The sequence below is a fragment of the Triticum aestivum genome, chromosome 7B (assembly GCF_018294505.1).
Source record: "Triticum aestivum cultivar Chinese Spring chromosome 7B, IWGSC CS RefSeq v2.1, whole genome shotgun sequence".
Taxonomy (NCBI): domain Eukaryota; kingdom Viridiplantae; phylum Streptophyta; class Magnoliopsida; order Poales; family Poaceae; genus Triticum; species Triticum aestivum.
This window is the reverse complement of record NC_057813.1, coordinates 670,607,685-670,625,959: the sequence shown is the minus strand read 5'-3', so window position 1 is coordinate 670,625,959 and position 18,275 is coordinate 670,607,685. Positions and strand designations below refer to the sequence as shown.

At 43.6% G+C, this 18,275-nt stretch overlaps 1 protein-coding gene across 1 annotated transcript; it reads right to left on the bottom strand.

Moving 5' to 3' along the window:
• Positions 1-6,160: 6,160 nt before the first annotated feature.
• LOC123156234 (probable protein phosphatase 2C 42) lies at positions 6,161-13,169 on the bottom strand. Its single transcript, XM_044574383.1, has 11 exons — positions 12,958-13,169; positions 12,804-12,874; positions 9,605-9,674; positions 9,381-9,495; positions 9,263-9,304; positions 9,129-9,183; positions 8,952-9,051; positions 8,810-8,865; positions 8,683-8,735; positions 8,231-8,285; positions 6,161-6,774 (listed from the first exon to the last, which is right to left on the bottom strand). The coding sequence occupies exons 1-11, from the start codon at positions 13,094-13,096 to the stop codon at positions 6,640-6,642; spliced, it is 891 nt and encodes a 296-aa protein (XP_044430318.1). The 5' UTR covers positions 13,097-13,169; the 3' UTR covers positions 6,161-6,639.
• Positions 13,170-18,275: the final 5,106 nt, after the last annotated feature.

The window sequence follows — 18,275 nt, the reverse complement described above, 5'->3', positions numbered from 1 at the left end:
CACCGTAGCCCAAAGCCCCAATCCACCCGTAGCTGTCGTCCGCCGCGGAGCTCACCGTCGGCGACTCCCTTCGTCCCCACCTACCTAACGGCCACCGGGAGGACCGCCCTGGACCCGCGGATCCATCGCTGCCCTCCGGAGCCCGCGAGGAGCCACCGTTCGCCGGCGTTGATCGCCGGAGCCCCGTCCCTGTTCGGCCGGAGGAGGAAGGAGGCGGGGGAGACCGGTCAAACCTGACCAGTGGGCCCCCCAGGACCCACTGTCAGTGACCCAGCGCCGGTCCACGCTGGCGTAATCCCAGAATACGCCTTCGACGTGTATTTATTTCCAAACATTTTTCTTTTCTCTGTTTTAATTAAACTCAGAACTTTGACTGGATATATCTTTAAAATAAAACTCCAAATGAGTTGATTCTTTTTCCTACCTCTCTCAAATTTTGTCTAGTTTATTTTCAAATTTATTTGAAAAAATTTCAGACAACTTTTTTGCACTATTTTGAAACTATGTATTAATTTGAATATTTTCAAAAATAGGATTTGTTGGAGAGAGAAGAAAACTTTCAAAAGTTTTGGAATGCACCCTGCCTCTCCACAGCTTGAAGGCAAGCATTCTAAACTCTGGCATAATATTTTTGTGTGACGTTTGAATACGGTTACAGCACTCCTTGTCTCTGAGTTTTCGTTATTTTATGTGATGATATGAGCATACTCATAAGTGCATATTGACGATTCCGTGCTACTGAAATTTTGATATGTTGTGATAGTGATCACCCTCGTATGCTTTTCATGCATACCGGAAGGAAGCCGGGAAAGTCTCTGTCTTGGGTAGACCCGAGCTTGCCCCTAGTTCCTCGTCGAGACGAGTGTGTCCGGTATGGCATGATGGGGTATGATGAGTGGTGATTCTGTCTGTTGATTAAAATATATTTGTTATGCTAACCATGCAGGAAAGACTTAAACCTCCTGAGTCGACCGTAGATCGAGTCTTGTTTCAGTAACCCACATACTTGTTTCGTACTACCACTTGTCCCTGCCACAGGTAGGGTACGGTTCAGTAAGTTGTCAACATCTTTCTTGGCACACACCGTACACAGAGGCCATGGTGGAAGATACCGGCTGCATCCGGTAGGCAGGCCACCTGGTCCGGGGGCATGGGTGTTTCCGGTTGGGACCGAGAGGGGGGCACCCCTTAGTAGCGCGCGGTATAAATTTGATCCCGTGCTAATCGAGGTTGTAGCCTCCCCACTTAGAGTTTTGCTTGACAAGTGTCGTGGGTGATTCCAGACACCGGTAAGTTAAGCTGGTGTGTGCGGGTCAGGTGTGCTTTCAATTAAAAGACCGTAGACGGAATTAGTCCCGATGGACTAAAGGAATCTGTTACTCGTGGGTAAAGAGTACACCCTCTGCAGAGATTAAATCTATTCGAATAGCCGTGTCCATGGGTAAGGACTACAGTCTGGGATGGGTCAAGTGTCGATCTTAGTGTCGGCCTTCGAAGGAGAAATTACTAAACCAAAATATGGATCATGACTTGTGACTTATGATGATTATGATTATTATTATTATGGACTAACCTTTTATATTATTTGAATTATTGAGTATCCCTGGGACGGTTCTACCTCCTGGATATTCATTGTGATTATTTTCTTATAAGCCCTTTATGTGGTGTCGCTCAGACGCCCGACTGAGGCATGCTTTATATTATTATCCTTTCGAGGCGTCGCTTCAGACACCCGATCGGTGCATACTATTTTTATTCTCTGATTGCATATTCATGTTTTATATGAACAACCTGCTGGCGTGCAACATGGATTTTTATTTCGTGACTGACGTTGTGATCATAGATTATTTTAGAGCATGGTTATCATTTGTTATATTATACCTGTGTTCATAATGTTTGCGAGTACATTCAAAGTACTCACTGGCTTGTCCCTGGCTATTGTCTTGGCCAGATTTTCTTGCTTGGAGAGGGGCGTTGAGATGACAGCCCTGGAACCTAAGCAACGGTGATAGCGGCCTCGCGAAGATAGGAGTTAACCTGGTCAGCTGTTCCTGTGAGAAATGGAGTCCCATGGCCCCTGATGGACCACAAACCGCTTCCGCCATCAACCACTAGAAACCATTTCTTGTACTCATAGACCAGAATGGTCTTGTACTACATATTATGTATTTTGCTTGGAATTTTTGTATCAAATTGGTGTCTCGTCAGCTAACAATAATCCTAGGGCTGATGAACACAAGGGCCATTTCTGGAAAATAATATCCCAAAAATCCGGTCCTGACAGCCCGCCCGGGGGTATGAGGCGGGTTTGAGGCGCCCGGATATAGATGTTCTTACATTTAGGGTCGCGCTAACTGCCACACGTGTGGCAGGAAGGGAGACGCACCACATATCTCTAATGTAAACAGATTGCCACGTCATCGCATGCATGCATGCAAGAATCTTTTTGATTTTCAGTTTTTAAAATGTTTTATCACTTAAACGAAAAATCCGATTGAAAATCCGTTTTCATCATTAAATCCCTCGCGATGAGATCTTCGAAACTAGATCCCATGTTGATATGTTTTGATGAAATTTTTTTGGATTAAAAGTTGCCATGTCTATTGCATATGAATTGCCATGATGTTTACACTGAAGTTGCCATGATATGTTTCAGCTATTTTCTTCTATATTTAAAAGTAAATTTTGACATATATAAAACGGGGAATTAAGAAACTAGACTTGCCATGAACCATAAACTAAAATTGCCATGATACATGCACGTAAAATTGCCATGGTTCATACAAAAAATAATTTTCATGGTCAAAGTACTGGAGTTGCCATCATCAAAATACTAAAATTGCCATGATCTACAAACTAAAATTGCCACATGGCAACTTTAGTTTAAGCCCTATGACAACTGCAGTGTAAACATCGTGGCAACTTCTGGCAAAAAAAAAATTCGTCGAAACATATCAACATGGGGTCTAGTTTTGAAGATCTCGTCGAGACGGATTTAATGGTGAAAACTGATTTTTAGTTCGCTTTTTTATTTAGGAGATACAACATTTTTAAGCCGAAAACCAAAAAAAATTCTGCTGATGTCATCTATTCATACGTGGCAAAATGAGTGGTGATGGAGGCGTGTGGGCGATGTGCAAACGCCCACACGTGTGGGCTTTAACATTTCCGTACATTTATTGTTGGTTCTTATGCTTGGGCCTTTTCTATACATGACTTGTGGGATATATGCAATATCCTTTTGTTGTGCCACACTGCTGTTGTACTGAACATGATGGCCAAACTATGAGTTTTGATAACTTCCCCTGTATTATCATGGTCTGGTGATTGTGGTGGCCTGAAGAAGCAGGGGAAAGTTCTTCTGTAATACTGTAGATGTTTCCATAAGTCATAACTAGATGAATGAGAAAGCAATTTGCAACTAGAGAGGTTCAGAAATCTTACCAAAATATTATCTCTGTAATTGTTTGGTTGAAACATATGAAAATTTCTATATGTAAAATTTTTTTATTGCCTCATAAGTCATAACTAGATGAATGAGAAAATAGTTTTCTACTGTGTGATCGTGAAGCTTACTAGTTGTTTCTAATAATCAAAAGTCTGATTTGAAACCAATGTCATGGTGGAGATTACTACTCCAGTATCATGGTGGAGATCAAGGATGATGGCAGATTCTGTTGCTTGGATGACTGGCAAGTTAGGCATACGAGGGATGCAGAGGGAGACGGCGCGTGCATTGGACGACCAGCGGGCTATCAGCAGAGCGGGGGCCAGAGCCGGGAGCAGACAATCACAAAAACACGCAGTCAGTTCATGTTGTCTGAGGATTACAATACTCCAATTTCAAGTCAAGCACACCACACCACATCAAAATATTACCATCTGAGAAGTTTTCCAAGGAGACACATAGCCAGTTTCCGTCAACTCTAAAGGAGTAGTATGACCTTGTTCTTTTGAGAAATTAACCTTTTCAATCAATAAAACAATCCAGGACGAGCACATACGTACAATTTATAGCACTAGACGTTGGCCGGCAGAAAACTATCCAGATGCAAGCTGCAAAGGCTGATACTGCCGCCGTTGTCACCCGCAAGCACCTTGGGCGCGTCCGTGAATGTCCGATGACGAGGGTCGTAGATTTGCAGCACCGCGAATTCGTCGAAGCTAAGCGTGACATGGAAGAGCAGTTTACCATTATCACCTAGTATCCTCAAAGGCGTGATCAGACTATACGCAGACGGGTCCATGGGGATCGAGTACACCTTGATCCAGACCCCCTTGCGTGAATCTATCAGGAGCCATATGCTCATGGTTCCATGGTAAATGTTTCCGACCTCCGGCAGGAGCATACACAGGGCCCCGTTGAGTTCCTGCAAGCTAGCGTCACACCGCTGACGTTCGCTACTCGGCGGGCCTCTGATCCCCCCCTTCCACTCCTCGCTCTCAAGATCGAAGCAGATCACGCTGTCACCATTGAGCTGTGAAACTAAAATCAAGTACATGACACCCCTGACCACGACAGGGCGGCTGTTATACGAGATGCTGCTGCTAGGCAGGGGCTGAGCTTGCCTCCAGCACACGCCGTCTCCTACCGTGAGGATCTCGGTGCTGCCGGGACTAACGCAGACAATCTTGTAGGCGCCCGACGGGGCGGCGCGGCCGAAGCCCATAAAGTTAGATGTGAGGTCAATCACAGCAGCCTCTCCGGTTGCAAGGTTGAGCACTCTGGCTATCCCCAGCGCATACCCGATGACGCACATCAGGTTGCCAGGGCTGCTGCAGACAAGCCTTAAAATCGGAAGAGAGTTTTTGATCACCTTGATGATGTGGCCGTCCATGTCGATGAGCCGCAGGGTCGACGGCTCGTCGCACGAGTCGGCGGCGATGGCGAGGAGCGGCTCCGCGCGAGCCTTGTGCGCGGCGACGAAGGCAGGGTCGTTGATGAGGGCGCGCCACTCCCGGCACACGGATTTGAACCGGCACGCCGACTTCACCGGCACCCACGACAGGATGTCGAAGACCACGTCGTGCGGCAGCGGCAGCCGGACGGGAGTGCCGCCGCCGCCCTCGGTCGCAGCAGGGGGCGCGGCCTTCGTGGCGGCCCGCCGCGAGCTCCATGGGGGTCGCAACGACGATGGACTGATCCCCATCGCGCTCCCACGGCCTCACCCCCAGATCCAGATCGGGGCTTCAGATATTGTTGGATTTTATGTGGCCGGTGCAGGATCTGTCGTTCCGTTTTCGTTACTCGTCCGTCGCAGTAGATTTTAACCTGGTATATATTGTACGTCCTTCCGTATCGTAGTAGTATACATATACACAACGGGTTTGGGCTACAAAGTCCTGTCCGGTTTGGACTAGGAATCTATTGTATTGTACGTGTACAAAAAAGCCAGGACCGACATCAATTATTTTCCTGTGCATCTGTACTCGGAAACGATCGAGTAAAGATCGATCAGGACACTGCGAGTACACGTGAGGAGCCAACCTCCCTGAAGAATCAACACGTCAGATTTTTCCCTCCGCGATCACAGATTGGGAAATTAAAACTGACTTTTTTTTCGAAAAACTTTCAACTTATTCATCTTTAATCATGGTTTAGTACAACAAACACTAAAAATAATAAAAATAGCATCAAGATCCGTAGACCACCTTACATGGCTGCTGCCTTCTTCCCGTTGTAGAGAGTGCGTAGCTATTTTGCCGGTTCAACCTGCTCGTGGGTCACCAGCGGTCCGTGCTCCAAAGAAATCCCTTCATGGAACGCTCCGCTCCTGTCGCCGCCCGGTGGTGGCCGCAGGATGCCCTGACCAAGGTCCCGTTTCCTGCCTGCCCAGAAAGCAGAGTGCGTGGACGGTGGCCACACCCGCTGCTTCGCCGCGCTGCCGGACCACCAGCCAGCCCATTGTGGTGCTCAAAGTTACTACTCCCTACGTTCGAAAATACTTGTCATCAAAATGGATAAAAGAGGATGTATCTTAGACGTATTTTAGTTCTAAATACGTCTCTTTCTGTTTGTACATTTTCATGACAAGTATTTTCAGACGGAGGGAGTGTTAGATATGTGTAGAATCTTTAAAGCAATCTATGTCCATCTCGTATGCTGAACGTGCAACTGTGAATTACACAAGTCATCCGTCCTCAATTATGTTACACAATGAAACAAGCAAACGCAATATATAGACTACACAAGTACAGAGATAACATGCTCTTATCGACATACAATAAAGTTATCTCCTCTAGATCACTCACTAGACTCCTCTAGAGACAACCCAACCGTTGTACTAGGTATCTCTACATACTGTCTACAAGTGACGTGGAGGAGTCTCGGTAGATAACAGACATCTAATCTGTTGTGCATGCCCTAAAAGCAACTCAACATCAAACGCCATACAGACTTTACACAAACGCAAACAGGGCACGCAGGTCCATATGGAGCAGAGTAGACTCTCCTCAAGAGAGGCATATATAACATTCTCCCAGTGGTCTCAACATCATCACCAACATAATTAAGCCATGAGAGGCAGAATTACTGTGTAATCCTAGCATCACCAAAATGATCGAGCAATCAAGCCATTTGGCCAAGTGTGACCTCTTTCTTTCTCAGTGACAAAACTCTCGAACATGTACAGGCACAAGTCAGACATTGACGGAAGAACCCTCGCCCATGTGTCGGGCCTTGAACTGCACAAGTACAGCCACCACCTTTACCGAGCTTCCCGATGATAGTAGGCCATCCAGGAGGACGTCGCAGAGAGGACGCAGCTCCATGTCCTATGTCAGTTTAAAAAGATGTCAAAAGCCGGCAAGAAAACAAAGACAAACAACATATAAACAATGTAATACATGATGTTTCCTGGTCAGGACCAAAATAATTGCACTCAACAAGATTAGGAAATACATTCCATTCTCAGAGAGAAACAGCAGCACGCCACTTTTAGGAAGCGCTTACTCGGATGCCTCGAGGACTGATCAAATGCAATCAAGAAATAGGTGACAAACAGCGCAACTGCAGAAGAACGCTAATGACATAATAATCTCTTCATGTGAGGGCAATTATCTACCAAATCCAAATCATACATAGCTACATTAAAATGTAATATGCTGGAATGTTTGCCACTTTTCAGCCATTCTACCACACCATGAAATTGGAAAATTGGCAACCAGTGGTCTGGGACATCGTTCGGCAGGCGATTGAAGACGCAAAAACATCTAAATATTCAGTATATAACGTATATAAGTCTATAACAGGTGCAAGGTTAGCCATCTGTTGATTTCCTTCCCCAGGAAAGTCAATTCTATGACATTTGGCAATGGAGCCTAATTTGTCATGCAAATAGAAGTAACCTATACTGTAATCAAATGAAATTATGCAGACATCCAAGTCAGGTTTACTGGTCACTGGTGCCTGGTCATAAGAAACTACTGATGACCTGTGGAACAGCCAGTCAGCTAACTGGACGAGCATTTGATAAATATAGTTTCAGGATGAGGCTTTTATCAACAGAAGAGAAAACTGTTTACTAAAAGAAATGACATAATGCGCCAAGGTCATTTATATAGAAAAGGTTTCACTTAAGAACACATCTTCAAATCAGTGCACCCAGCATACTAAATATATCACCTGATAAAACATCAAACTTGAATACGTCAACTACCAAAAAAAACAAAAACAAAAAAACAACAGTGCAAACAGAGTATATAGCAACAAGATAATTAAAGTACAATACTTGTAACAAGATAACATACCAAGGGTATAGACCACAAGTAAACATAAAAAATTGCTAGCAAATGTTATCTTGGCATTGGTTGTTGGAACACTCTCAGACAACCAGAATGCCACTTAATCCTCAAGATAGTTATTTATCATTCAACCGCCAAAGAAGCAATTGTCAGTTCAATGTATTGCAAGCATTCTATCCCCTAACACTTGATCAATGTCAGAGCATCAGAACGTTAGATACCTAAGTCTCGTTTTGTCGGCAGCATAATTATCACAGAACAAACAAAAATCAAGAATAATTAAACAGTAGAAGGCACAAACTGTCCCCATTAGAAGCAATCATGATAATCTATTAAGTAACTACTAGTGCCAATACATTTGAAGAGTCAGATTGCTAGTTACACTACATGATGTCACTTTGAGAACTACTTTGCAGGAAAAAATAAGAAGCTTGTGCAAAGCATAATCATCAGGTGCGAGGATACAGTGTAAAAAATAATGACTTACCGCTCTGGCTGCTTGGTACACAAAGCGAACTGCATCCATGTTTTCCATAAGATTGCTACAAAAAGGAAAATATGTTTGTTAACCTGGAAATACATCAATTTAGGTAACCTCCTACAAGATAAATCAATTAAGTTTTATGAGCGTTGATATACATTCTCATGTCCTAGTTAACCATTATCGGGACATTAGACTCCAGTATTCTGAAACTAAAATCTCTCGTGTGACCACATTGAACTCAAAAAAGGACTTAAACAGTTAAACCCACCAGCTTGACAAAACACACTAAAATGAAATATAAACTATCCATAAGGACAAAGAGATGCTGGATCAAGCACCTATAGAGGAGGAAATTCTAAGATTCCAAGAGCTAAATCCAGGAACGACAATTCAGCATTTCTGGGTTATATAAGGTTTTGTGACAGGGAAAGCAGTGGTGGTGGCTGAGAACTTACCAAACTCCATCACATGCAATGACAACGAACTCAGGCCCATCAGAGATTGTATCCTACAAAATATTGCCATTTATAAGATCACTATTCGTTTTGGTAAAAACAACTCCCATTAAACCCTTAAACTTACAAAGTGAACTGCACTCTCATCACTCAGACGTTGTGCAGCCATAAAGCTCAACTTGTCTGGAAAAGATATAAAAACTACATCAGGTGCAGTTCAATACATTGTATAAGCTCGACAAAAGTATAGAAGTAGGATAGAGTTATACCGTAGCCTTTTGCAACTATAACCGCATCTTGTATGCTTCCATCGCAGCAATCCCAACATCCAAACTTACTCAAATCTTGCGTGACAAACATACCAATAGCCTTCCAATAACAAACATCACAGGTGTTAGAAAATTACAAGACACAATTTAAAATCAAAGGAACTATAGTTATTATACCTGGCCATCTTTTGAGAGGATGCAATATCTTGACTTGTCTGTTTGCTCGGTCAATCTTAAAAGTAGCTAGTCAGCAACATATTATATTTATGTGATATCAAATTTTACATATAAGTTTACGGGGATGAGAATACCTGTATCCCATCCTTGCATTCAGCACCAACATTTTGCTCAAACTACAATATGAATTCGATATATAAAATTCAGATGTAATTAACAAAGAAAATATTTTTTTATGACACTTGTATCTACCTCTCAAAAGCACTATTCAATCTATCCAGCAAATGCTTCATATCACTGTCATGATTCAAATGGTTGATGACTTTTAAATGTAAATGCTCAACACAATAGCATCCCACGGCAGCCCCTGAAGCACATTGATCATTAGACATAGTTGCGCATCAACTAATATCTTCCACTATATAACAAGGGGAAAAGATAAATAGAGAGTGACACCGCAGTATAAGGTATCAAACCTTTAGTTTCAATAAGAGATCCAAAATCTGTCATCACAGTACAGACATCCAAATCATCCAAATCCTTTCTCTATAGAATGAAACGTGTGTCAGCAACTCAACATAAACACTATCCCAATATAATTGAAAGAGTAAAATCCACCACCGGTCCTAAAATTATTCGAGGTGTGTCACTTTAGCCCTAAATAAAACTATCAAAACGCATATTTGAGTCCTACTTCTTTCTAAAGTGTGCCACCGCAGGTCCTAAACTCGCCGGAGCAGGTCTGACCCTGATAGCAGGACTAAAAATAGTGGTTAAAACTTATATGGGCACTCATACATGCAGTAAAGAATGGGACATCAAACAATTCACTGCTAAATTCTTAGCTGCATATTACATTGAAACTTTTAGGGCAGATGACAAGATGACACTAACAAATTTTGGAAGATTGTTGTGGAAAGATTTCAACATGACCGCCTCTAGGAGCAAGCTGGCAAGAGCTAGAAGAATGGCATACAATGAAATCAATGGAGATGCAGATAAGCAATACGAGCAACTCTGGGACTTTGCGGCTGAGGTTAGGCATAGAAATCCTGGAAGCTCCATGTTCATGAGACTAAAAGATGGTGGTATCTTTGATAGCTTATACATGTCACTAGATGCATGTAAAGGGGGGATCCATGACAAGGTGCAGACCTCTTACTTGTGTAGATGGGTGTCATATAAAGACTAAATATGGTGGTCAATTGCTCACAGCAGGTGTTGATCCGAATGATTGCATCTTTCCTATTGCTATGGCAGTTGCTGAAGTTGAGGATACTCCCACATGGAAATGGTTCTTGAACACACTGAAAGAAGACCTTGGCATAGATAATACTAGTGCATGGACGATAATTAGTGATCGACAAAAAGTAACTCTCGTATGTGACTAAGATATTATACTTCCTAAATGATATAATGTTTAGTGTAATACATGTTGATCACTTGGATGCACTTTTCATGATGATGCAGGGGTTGATCAATGCTGTCAATGAGCTTTTCCCTGACTCAGCACACAGGTTTTGTGTGAGGCACCTATACCAGAATTTCAACAAAAGATTCAAGGGGGAGAACTTGAAGAACAAGTTGTGGGCTATTGCAAGATCCTACAATAGGCTTGATTGGAGAAAACATATGGATGACATGCAGGTATTGAACCAGGATGCATATAAGTACTTAGAAGCCATTGAACCTAGCTCATGGTGTAGAGCTTTCTTCACTACATTGCCCAAGTCTGACTTGCTACTGAACAATACATGTGAAGTGGTTAACAAGTGTTTTCAACATATTTTGTTGCATGATACTCATTGCACTTCCTTTTGATGGTGAACTCCCTTCACTTTCCATACTCAAGGTACATCATTGATGCAATAGAAATGCCTATAAGATCCATGCTACAGAAAAAATTTAACCAACTCATGACAAGATATTATACCAAGAATAATGAGGCCGAAGATATGTGTGGAATCATATGTCCAAAGATAAGAAAGAAATTGGACAAACAAGTAGAAATGGCCAAAAATTGTGAACCTCTACCAACAGGGAAAGGAATTTTTCTAGTGCATGGTCTGACAGGAAAATATACGGTGGATATCCACAAAGATAAGTGTGAATGTGGGAGTTGGCAGTTGAAAGGAATTCATTGTAGGCATGCAATTTCTTGTTTCAGGTACGAGAGGATCAATCTAGAGGATAAGGTGTGTCTTTCATATAGCATAGATGCCTTCAAGCAAGCATATGGCCAGATTATAATGCCTTGCAGAGATGAAAGATCATGGCAAAAGATTAGTGGAATTGAAGTGAAACCACCTCAGTATGAAAAACATGTTGGTAGGCCATCTAAGAAGAGAAGACAGAATCCTGTTGAGATGGAAGAAGGGGCAAAGATGAGCAGACATGGCACTATATCCCATTGCAGTGTGTGCAACTCAACAGAGCACAACAAAAGAAAAAGCCCAAATAATGGTCAACAAGGGCAATCACTCAGTGTTGATAAGAGACCACAAATACAAGGAGGACAGAAGAGGAAGCTACAAGTGAAGAGAAACATTCTTACACAGGTACAACAACATTTTGTTTCTCTATTTAGTAGTTAGCTCAACACACTCAAACTACCGTGCTTGAAACACTCCTTCAAGTATGTTATTCTTTCTTAACATCTCATTTCCCTGAAATGTGTTGCATTGATGTTTGATGCTTCATTGGTAGTAAGCAGGCTCAAGCATCGCGGCAATCCCATGTGTCACCAGGCCCTATTCCAGAATCCACCTTCATTGCTCGCAACAGAGATGCGTTGCAGCCCACTACAGCTACCACATCCACTGTTGGCTTAAAGAAGAAGCAAAAGAAGAGGGTTACAAAGGCCAGTATCACTGAATATAAGTGAACATGTTCTCACTTTGGACAGAGAGCTTTTTGGACAGACAAGAGTTCTATTTTGGGCAGTATTTAGATGGTGCCAGCTAGGTGTTGAAGTAAACCTCATGCATGTGTTGCTGTGGGTTTATCTGCACCTTCATATGTGCATTTTGAGGTTCTGATGTAATAGAAACCTAAATTACTAGCTTTGTTTCGAGTGTCATGTAATTCACTCTTAGTTATATGTACCTAATGCACTTCGTATTACTATTGTCAATGCAGCCAATGCACTCTTAGTTATATGTACCCAATGCACTTCCATGTGTGTTGTAATTAAGACATTGTTTCAAGCACAACAGTTTATTGCATGGTTGAAGTGAGCTTCCAATGTCGGTCGCCGCCATGGTTTTAGTGAATGAAGCGTGTGAGCTTGCAGCCATATGGCAGAGGAGAAAATGAGGAGGAAACATGAAGCGTGGGAGCTTGCAGCCATGGCAGGGGAGAAAATGAGGAGGAAACGGGAGGGAAGTGAAGAAAGGAGCAGCCTTTCTATGTTATGTACATGCAGGGGGGTAAATGCAAGCCCCCCAACCGTTTAGGGCGGCAATTTTGCTGCCAAAACTGGGTCATCATGGCAAAGGTCAAATTGCCACGGGTGCAGGTCAGGCCTGCTCCTGCGAGTTTAGGAGCGGCGGTGGCACACTTTAGAAAGAAGTAGGACTCAAATATGCGTTTTGATAGTTTTAGGACTAAAGTGGCATGCCTCGAATACTTGTAGGACCAGTGGTGGATTTTACTCTAACTGAAACTATAACTGACCTTTAAAACCTCTTTGACATAGCCTCCCAAAACAGCTGCAGCATCGGCACTCTCGGTGGCAAATTTTGTTGCTGTTCATTCAAAATTCATAAGATAACTTAAACTGATACATAGCAAAAAAGGTCTGCAAATTATGAAAACGAAATACCATTACCTGCCAAAGCAGAGGAGACATCGGGGGAATTTGTTCGCACGAAGCGCTTGACTGTGCGCAGGGTGATGTAAACTCCAAGACCGCCTAAAACATACCACTTATAACACCATATTTCTACCAAGCCTGCTCCTATTGCCATGGCAAGTGCACGCCCGGGCCATGACCCTCCCCCTCCCCCTCCTCCCCGCCCCCTTCCAGGCCTTCCAGCCCCTGCCCCCCCAGGCCTTCCCGACCCCGCCCCTCCAGGCCTTCCCGACCCCGTCCCCGTCCCTGTCCCCGCCCCCCCAGGCCTTCCTGCCCCCCCTGGCCGCGGCGGGCGAATGGGTGGTCGCACATGAAGAATTTGGGACAGACCCTCCTCGTGGTGATGGTGGTGGTCCGTCCCGAAAACAGCATGTCCCTTGTGGAGAACATAGGTGGCCATCCTAAGAATTTGAAGAGAAAAAACTAGTCAGATCATATAAATAATCCTCTTCGTCCCCCTACGCGTCCCCCAAAAATTAATAATGCTAGCTCTGACTTGACTTAACCTTCGTTCATGTATTTTAAGGAAAAAATGTTCAGTTAGCAAATCAACTAGGAGGTTAATGTGAGCCACCAAGATGATCATTTCTTTCACGGAAACAAAAGATTAAGTTTTATTATTCTAGCAGTCTCATGTCTAGACGATCTTGCAAGGAAATAAAAGATGAAGCTTCGGTTTTCTTTTTGATTTGTTATCTAAGACATATACTTGCAACCCAACAAGAACAACAACAGCCAAATAATGGAACATACAGATTATGTTGAATATCATAAACTGAATATTTTTTGACTTAAGCAGCAGCAGACAAACAGTCTACAACTACAACTACTTTCTCTACCTCTCTCCCAATAAGCTTAAAGTTTTTACTTCAGGATTACTCTGTTGTTTTGCCAGCTAGAGGAAAGCGACACATGCAGATCATATTAATAAACTTCTGGGCATTTGCATGATGAACGACATCAATATCAAGAAATGGAAGCAAGAGTAAACAAACATAAAACAATGACATGAGAATATGAATGAAGTTGATAAGTAACCATCGTACAATTCTCCTAAATCTTCAAAGAGAGGGAAAGCTGTTGTCCTTAACTTTCCACCTTTAGAGTGTGACTACATAGTTGACAAAAAAATGATATAAGAACGTGCAACAAGCAATGAAACTGTCAGGGAATGACAACCACATTCTTACTATGATGATATTTAGACATCCAAAGTAGTATGAAACAGTTATTGCAGTCCAACAATGAATATTTTTAATTTGGTAATAGCAAAACTGTGCATGACATCCAAAGTAGCCTATAGCAGGACTGTACATGACTCTCAGTTTACAGCCTTCTGACAAGTAAAACATTCAGCCTCTGCCTTGAGAGAACTGAGAAGCATACACATGCAGGAACAAAAGATAGCCTGTTTTCTATTGCTTCGTACGTAGACGTAGCCACGTAGATAATTTTTGGTAAATAAATCAGCTTAAATACGAACAAAAAGTATAGTGTCAACTAAATCTTCACCTGTTAAGAATTATAGATCTTGTTCCTTGGAATCAATACCTGAAAGAGGTATGGTCGAAAACACATGAGATTCCAATCAGTTAACACCAATATAATATACAAGAATCAAATAATCTTCGTCAGAAAGTTAAAAAAAAACACATGTCTGAAAATGTTCAGTTAAACAGCTAATAGCTTTGTGAATGCGTCGTGACTGCCGTCTAAGGTTCTTTGCAACTTTCTTGGTTCCTTCATTGCACTTCAAACTTCACATGGAAAATTAGTAATTTGCAAAGGAGTTCTACTTTCTGCATCTATGTTGCATTGCTTTCTGCATCTAAATTAGTAAAATGCACTATCAGAGTTACATGGCTTCAAGATGCCTTGATCTCAGAGCATTTTACCTAAATTTCTCTTCACCTCCACTATCAGAAAAAAATCATGTAGTTGATCTGCACCTCAGTTACATAAAACTCAATTTTTTTACCTCCAAAAAATATCATTGACAAAACTATATAGCTACAGCTGCATCTCATTCATTCTCTATAAGTAGCTACATATATAGGGCCTGTTCTGATCTCCTACCAACTCCAGAAACTCCACAATTCCAACTTCTCATCCCAGCTTCGAACTCCACACAGCGAGCCAGCTGTGTTCTGCAGTGATCGCTGGCTTCTCTGGTCGCCAGCCATATGGGCTAGCTGGAACCGGCCCAAGTTTCCCAGCCTAGGAAAACAGGCATAATCTCAGGGACAAATAAATACTACTCCGGAGTATATATTTTGTCAAAGGAGTAGCATATATGTGCACTGCTAATGTCATTGACAAAAAGGTTCGACTATGTAGCAGATTTGGTTAGATTCAACTAGGTACACTATTTGCACCAAGGTTTTCGAGTCGATGAGTCGACGAGTCGCTCAGGGGGGGCGACTCTAGACTAGTCGTGACTAGTCTAGACTCATGGTCGACGAGTCGACGTGAGTTAAGTAGTAGGGAGCAGACCAGCAGCAGACCAGCAGCAGCCAGCGGCAACCAAGGGAGGAGTCGCAGCAACCAACCAAGACAAGGCCATCAGGAGATGGGAGGAGCAGCCCAACAAGAGCGGCAACCAAGGGATGAGCAGCAGGCAGCAGCAACCAGGGGAGAAGGGGACGAGCAGCAAGCCAGGGCGGCGGCTGCTGCAGAAGAGGGCTGGGTCGGGGGAGGGGGGCTGGAACTGTTCGATCTAGGTTTCCAGACGCTCCAATCTTCCTTCAATACTGGCCCACACGGCAATATTAGCCCAGTAAGGCCCAATGAAACCCTAGCCTGCCTAGCTCAATCAGGACCATCCATATTCTCTAATCTTCACCGTCCATCCACTCTCGTCTTAACTCTCTCTCTCACCTGCTCCCCTTCCAGCCCCCAGGCACGAATCGACAGCCGCAATGGCCTTGCTGCAGCTCCTCCTCCATGGCTTCTCTGCCTCCACCCCTTCCTCTCCGCCTCCCCCATCCTTCCCTGGAGCCACCCCTCCTTCCCTGCTCCATTTTCTCTGCCCAACTTCTCTTTCATGACAGATTGAACGAGTCGTTCGCCTCAAAAACTGCGACTAGTCGAGACTAGTCGGGACTAGTCGATCGAGTCGATCGACTCATCCAATGATTCGAGTCGACAGGTTGAGTCGACCTTCATGTAACGACTTGTCGACTAGTCGACGACTAGTCGCGACTAGTCGTTCGACTCGAAAACAGAGATTTGCACACACCAAATCATGCGTGGAGCAAGTACAGAGAAGGGTAGTGGGCAGCTGCAGTAAGTAGAGAGGAGATGTGGAGCCTCGCTGGCAAGACGGCCCTTGTCACCGATGGAACAAGGGGATGGGAAACCCTAGAAATCAAAAGGGGGAACCGGGGAAGAGGGAGGAAACAAAGGGTGGGTAGAAGATCTTATCGACGTAGAAACGTTGGGGAGGGATACCGGAGTAGGCTGTTGTGGCCGCCGAGCTCGCGCCGAGGATGGAAGAAGAGGGTCGCAGATCGGCGAGCAGATCGGAGGGAGGGGGGCGGGGTAGAAGGATGCCGCAACAGCCGGTCTTCAGTGGAGGAGAGAGATCGCCCGCTCCGGCCCTGGCCGTCGCTCAGTTCTTCCCCGCCGGCGTCGGCGGCGCTGCCGCTCTCGTCCTCTCCTCCTTTTTCTCTCGAGCCGAGAAGACTTGAGACGAGTGGGGAGACTTAGGGAAAACCCGGTGGAATCCCTGCGGTTTGGGGTGGATTTGGATGGGGATATCAGCCCGGCCGGGTTTAACCGAAGACGCATATAAGGTAGGTCGGGATCCTACCCCGACCGGGGTCAAAACCACGTGGATTAGGCCAAAACCCCGCCGATCCCGGCGGGGACGGGGATTAAACGAACAAAGCCTCGCCGTGTCCGCCCTCTTCACGCTCCGATTCGACCCCGCGGCCTCCCTGCCGCACTCTCCCCACCGGCCACTACCCTCTTTCCCCGCCCCACCGTATACAGGAGCAGTTACGTACCTCGAATGACGCGATCGGGCTCCGCGGCCGCCGGATCCGACGAACTCCCGCCGCTGGCTCTCCAAGGCGAGGGCGAGGGCAAGGGGGCGAGGGGGAGGAGGAGGAGGGGTAGGGCTTTAGCAACTGCGATGATGATGGATCGGCCTCGCGTCGCCTGCGCCATATGAGTCTGGGTCTGGCCCAGCTAGCGCAAGTATAGAAGAGCTAGCATTCATTTCGTTATTTTATTTTGAGTCCGGTTTAATTTTAATTTGAAACATCACTAGCACAAAAATGATTTGGAATCAAAAAAACTAGCGAGTTTGAAAAAACAAAAAGCGAATTAGAAAAAAATATGAATTCAAAAAATTTCACGAATCAACATTATGTCGATGATTTTAAAAAAAGCATATTCAAATATATCTATACGAGTTAAAAAACAAATCTGGGAACATAAAAAATGTATGTGAATTCAAGAAATGTTTACATGAAGTCAAACACGGTTCGTGAAACCAAAGAGGTCTACAATTTCAAATATAGTTCATGAATTTAAAAAATCAAAAAAAATCATGAATTTAAAACATGTTCATAAATTTTCAAAATATTAATGAATTCAAATAATCACAATTTTAAAAATATAAGTGAGTGTATGAAATGTTCATGAATATAAAAAATGTATGCGAAATCAAAAAATATTTATGGAATTAAAGTTTTCATGAATTCAAAAAATATTTATGAATTTTCAAAGTTCATGAATTTAAAAAAGGAGTAAAAGGCAAAAAAAGGGAAACCATAAACAACTAGAAAAGGAATAAAAAGAAAAGAAAAAATCGGAAAAATGGAAAAACCCGAAGAAACAGCCTTCTCGAACCTTCCCAAAGGTGGGCAGAAGGTTTCAGAAGATTCCTGAAACTGGTCAATAATTTCTGAGCAGTTCGCTTCAGCCCATTAGTGGGCCGCCCAGGTAGAAGCGCATAGCGAGCGCTCAAGTGGATATGTACCGCATAGGCTAATAGTTCTTAGAATTGTCTTAGGGCTTGAGAGTGCGGAGAAGATTAATAGATCAACCCTGGTAATCCCGAAGGTAAAGAACCCTAGAGTGCTTTCACGGTTTTGTCACATTAGCCTCGGTATTGTGCTTTACAAGCTAGCTTCCAAGGTAATAGCAAATCATCTCAAGGTCGTCCTACCAAAAATTATTTTTGAAGAGCAGTTTGTTTTTGTACCCGGTCGCTTAATCACTCACGATATAATTGTTGCCTATGAATGTTTACATTATATGAAGGAAACAAAGCTCAGAAACGTAGA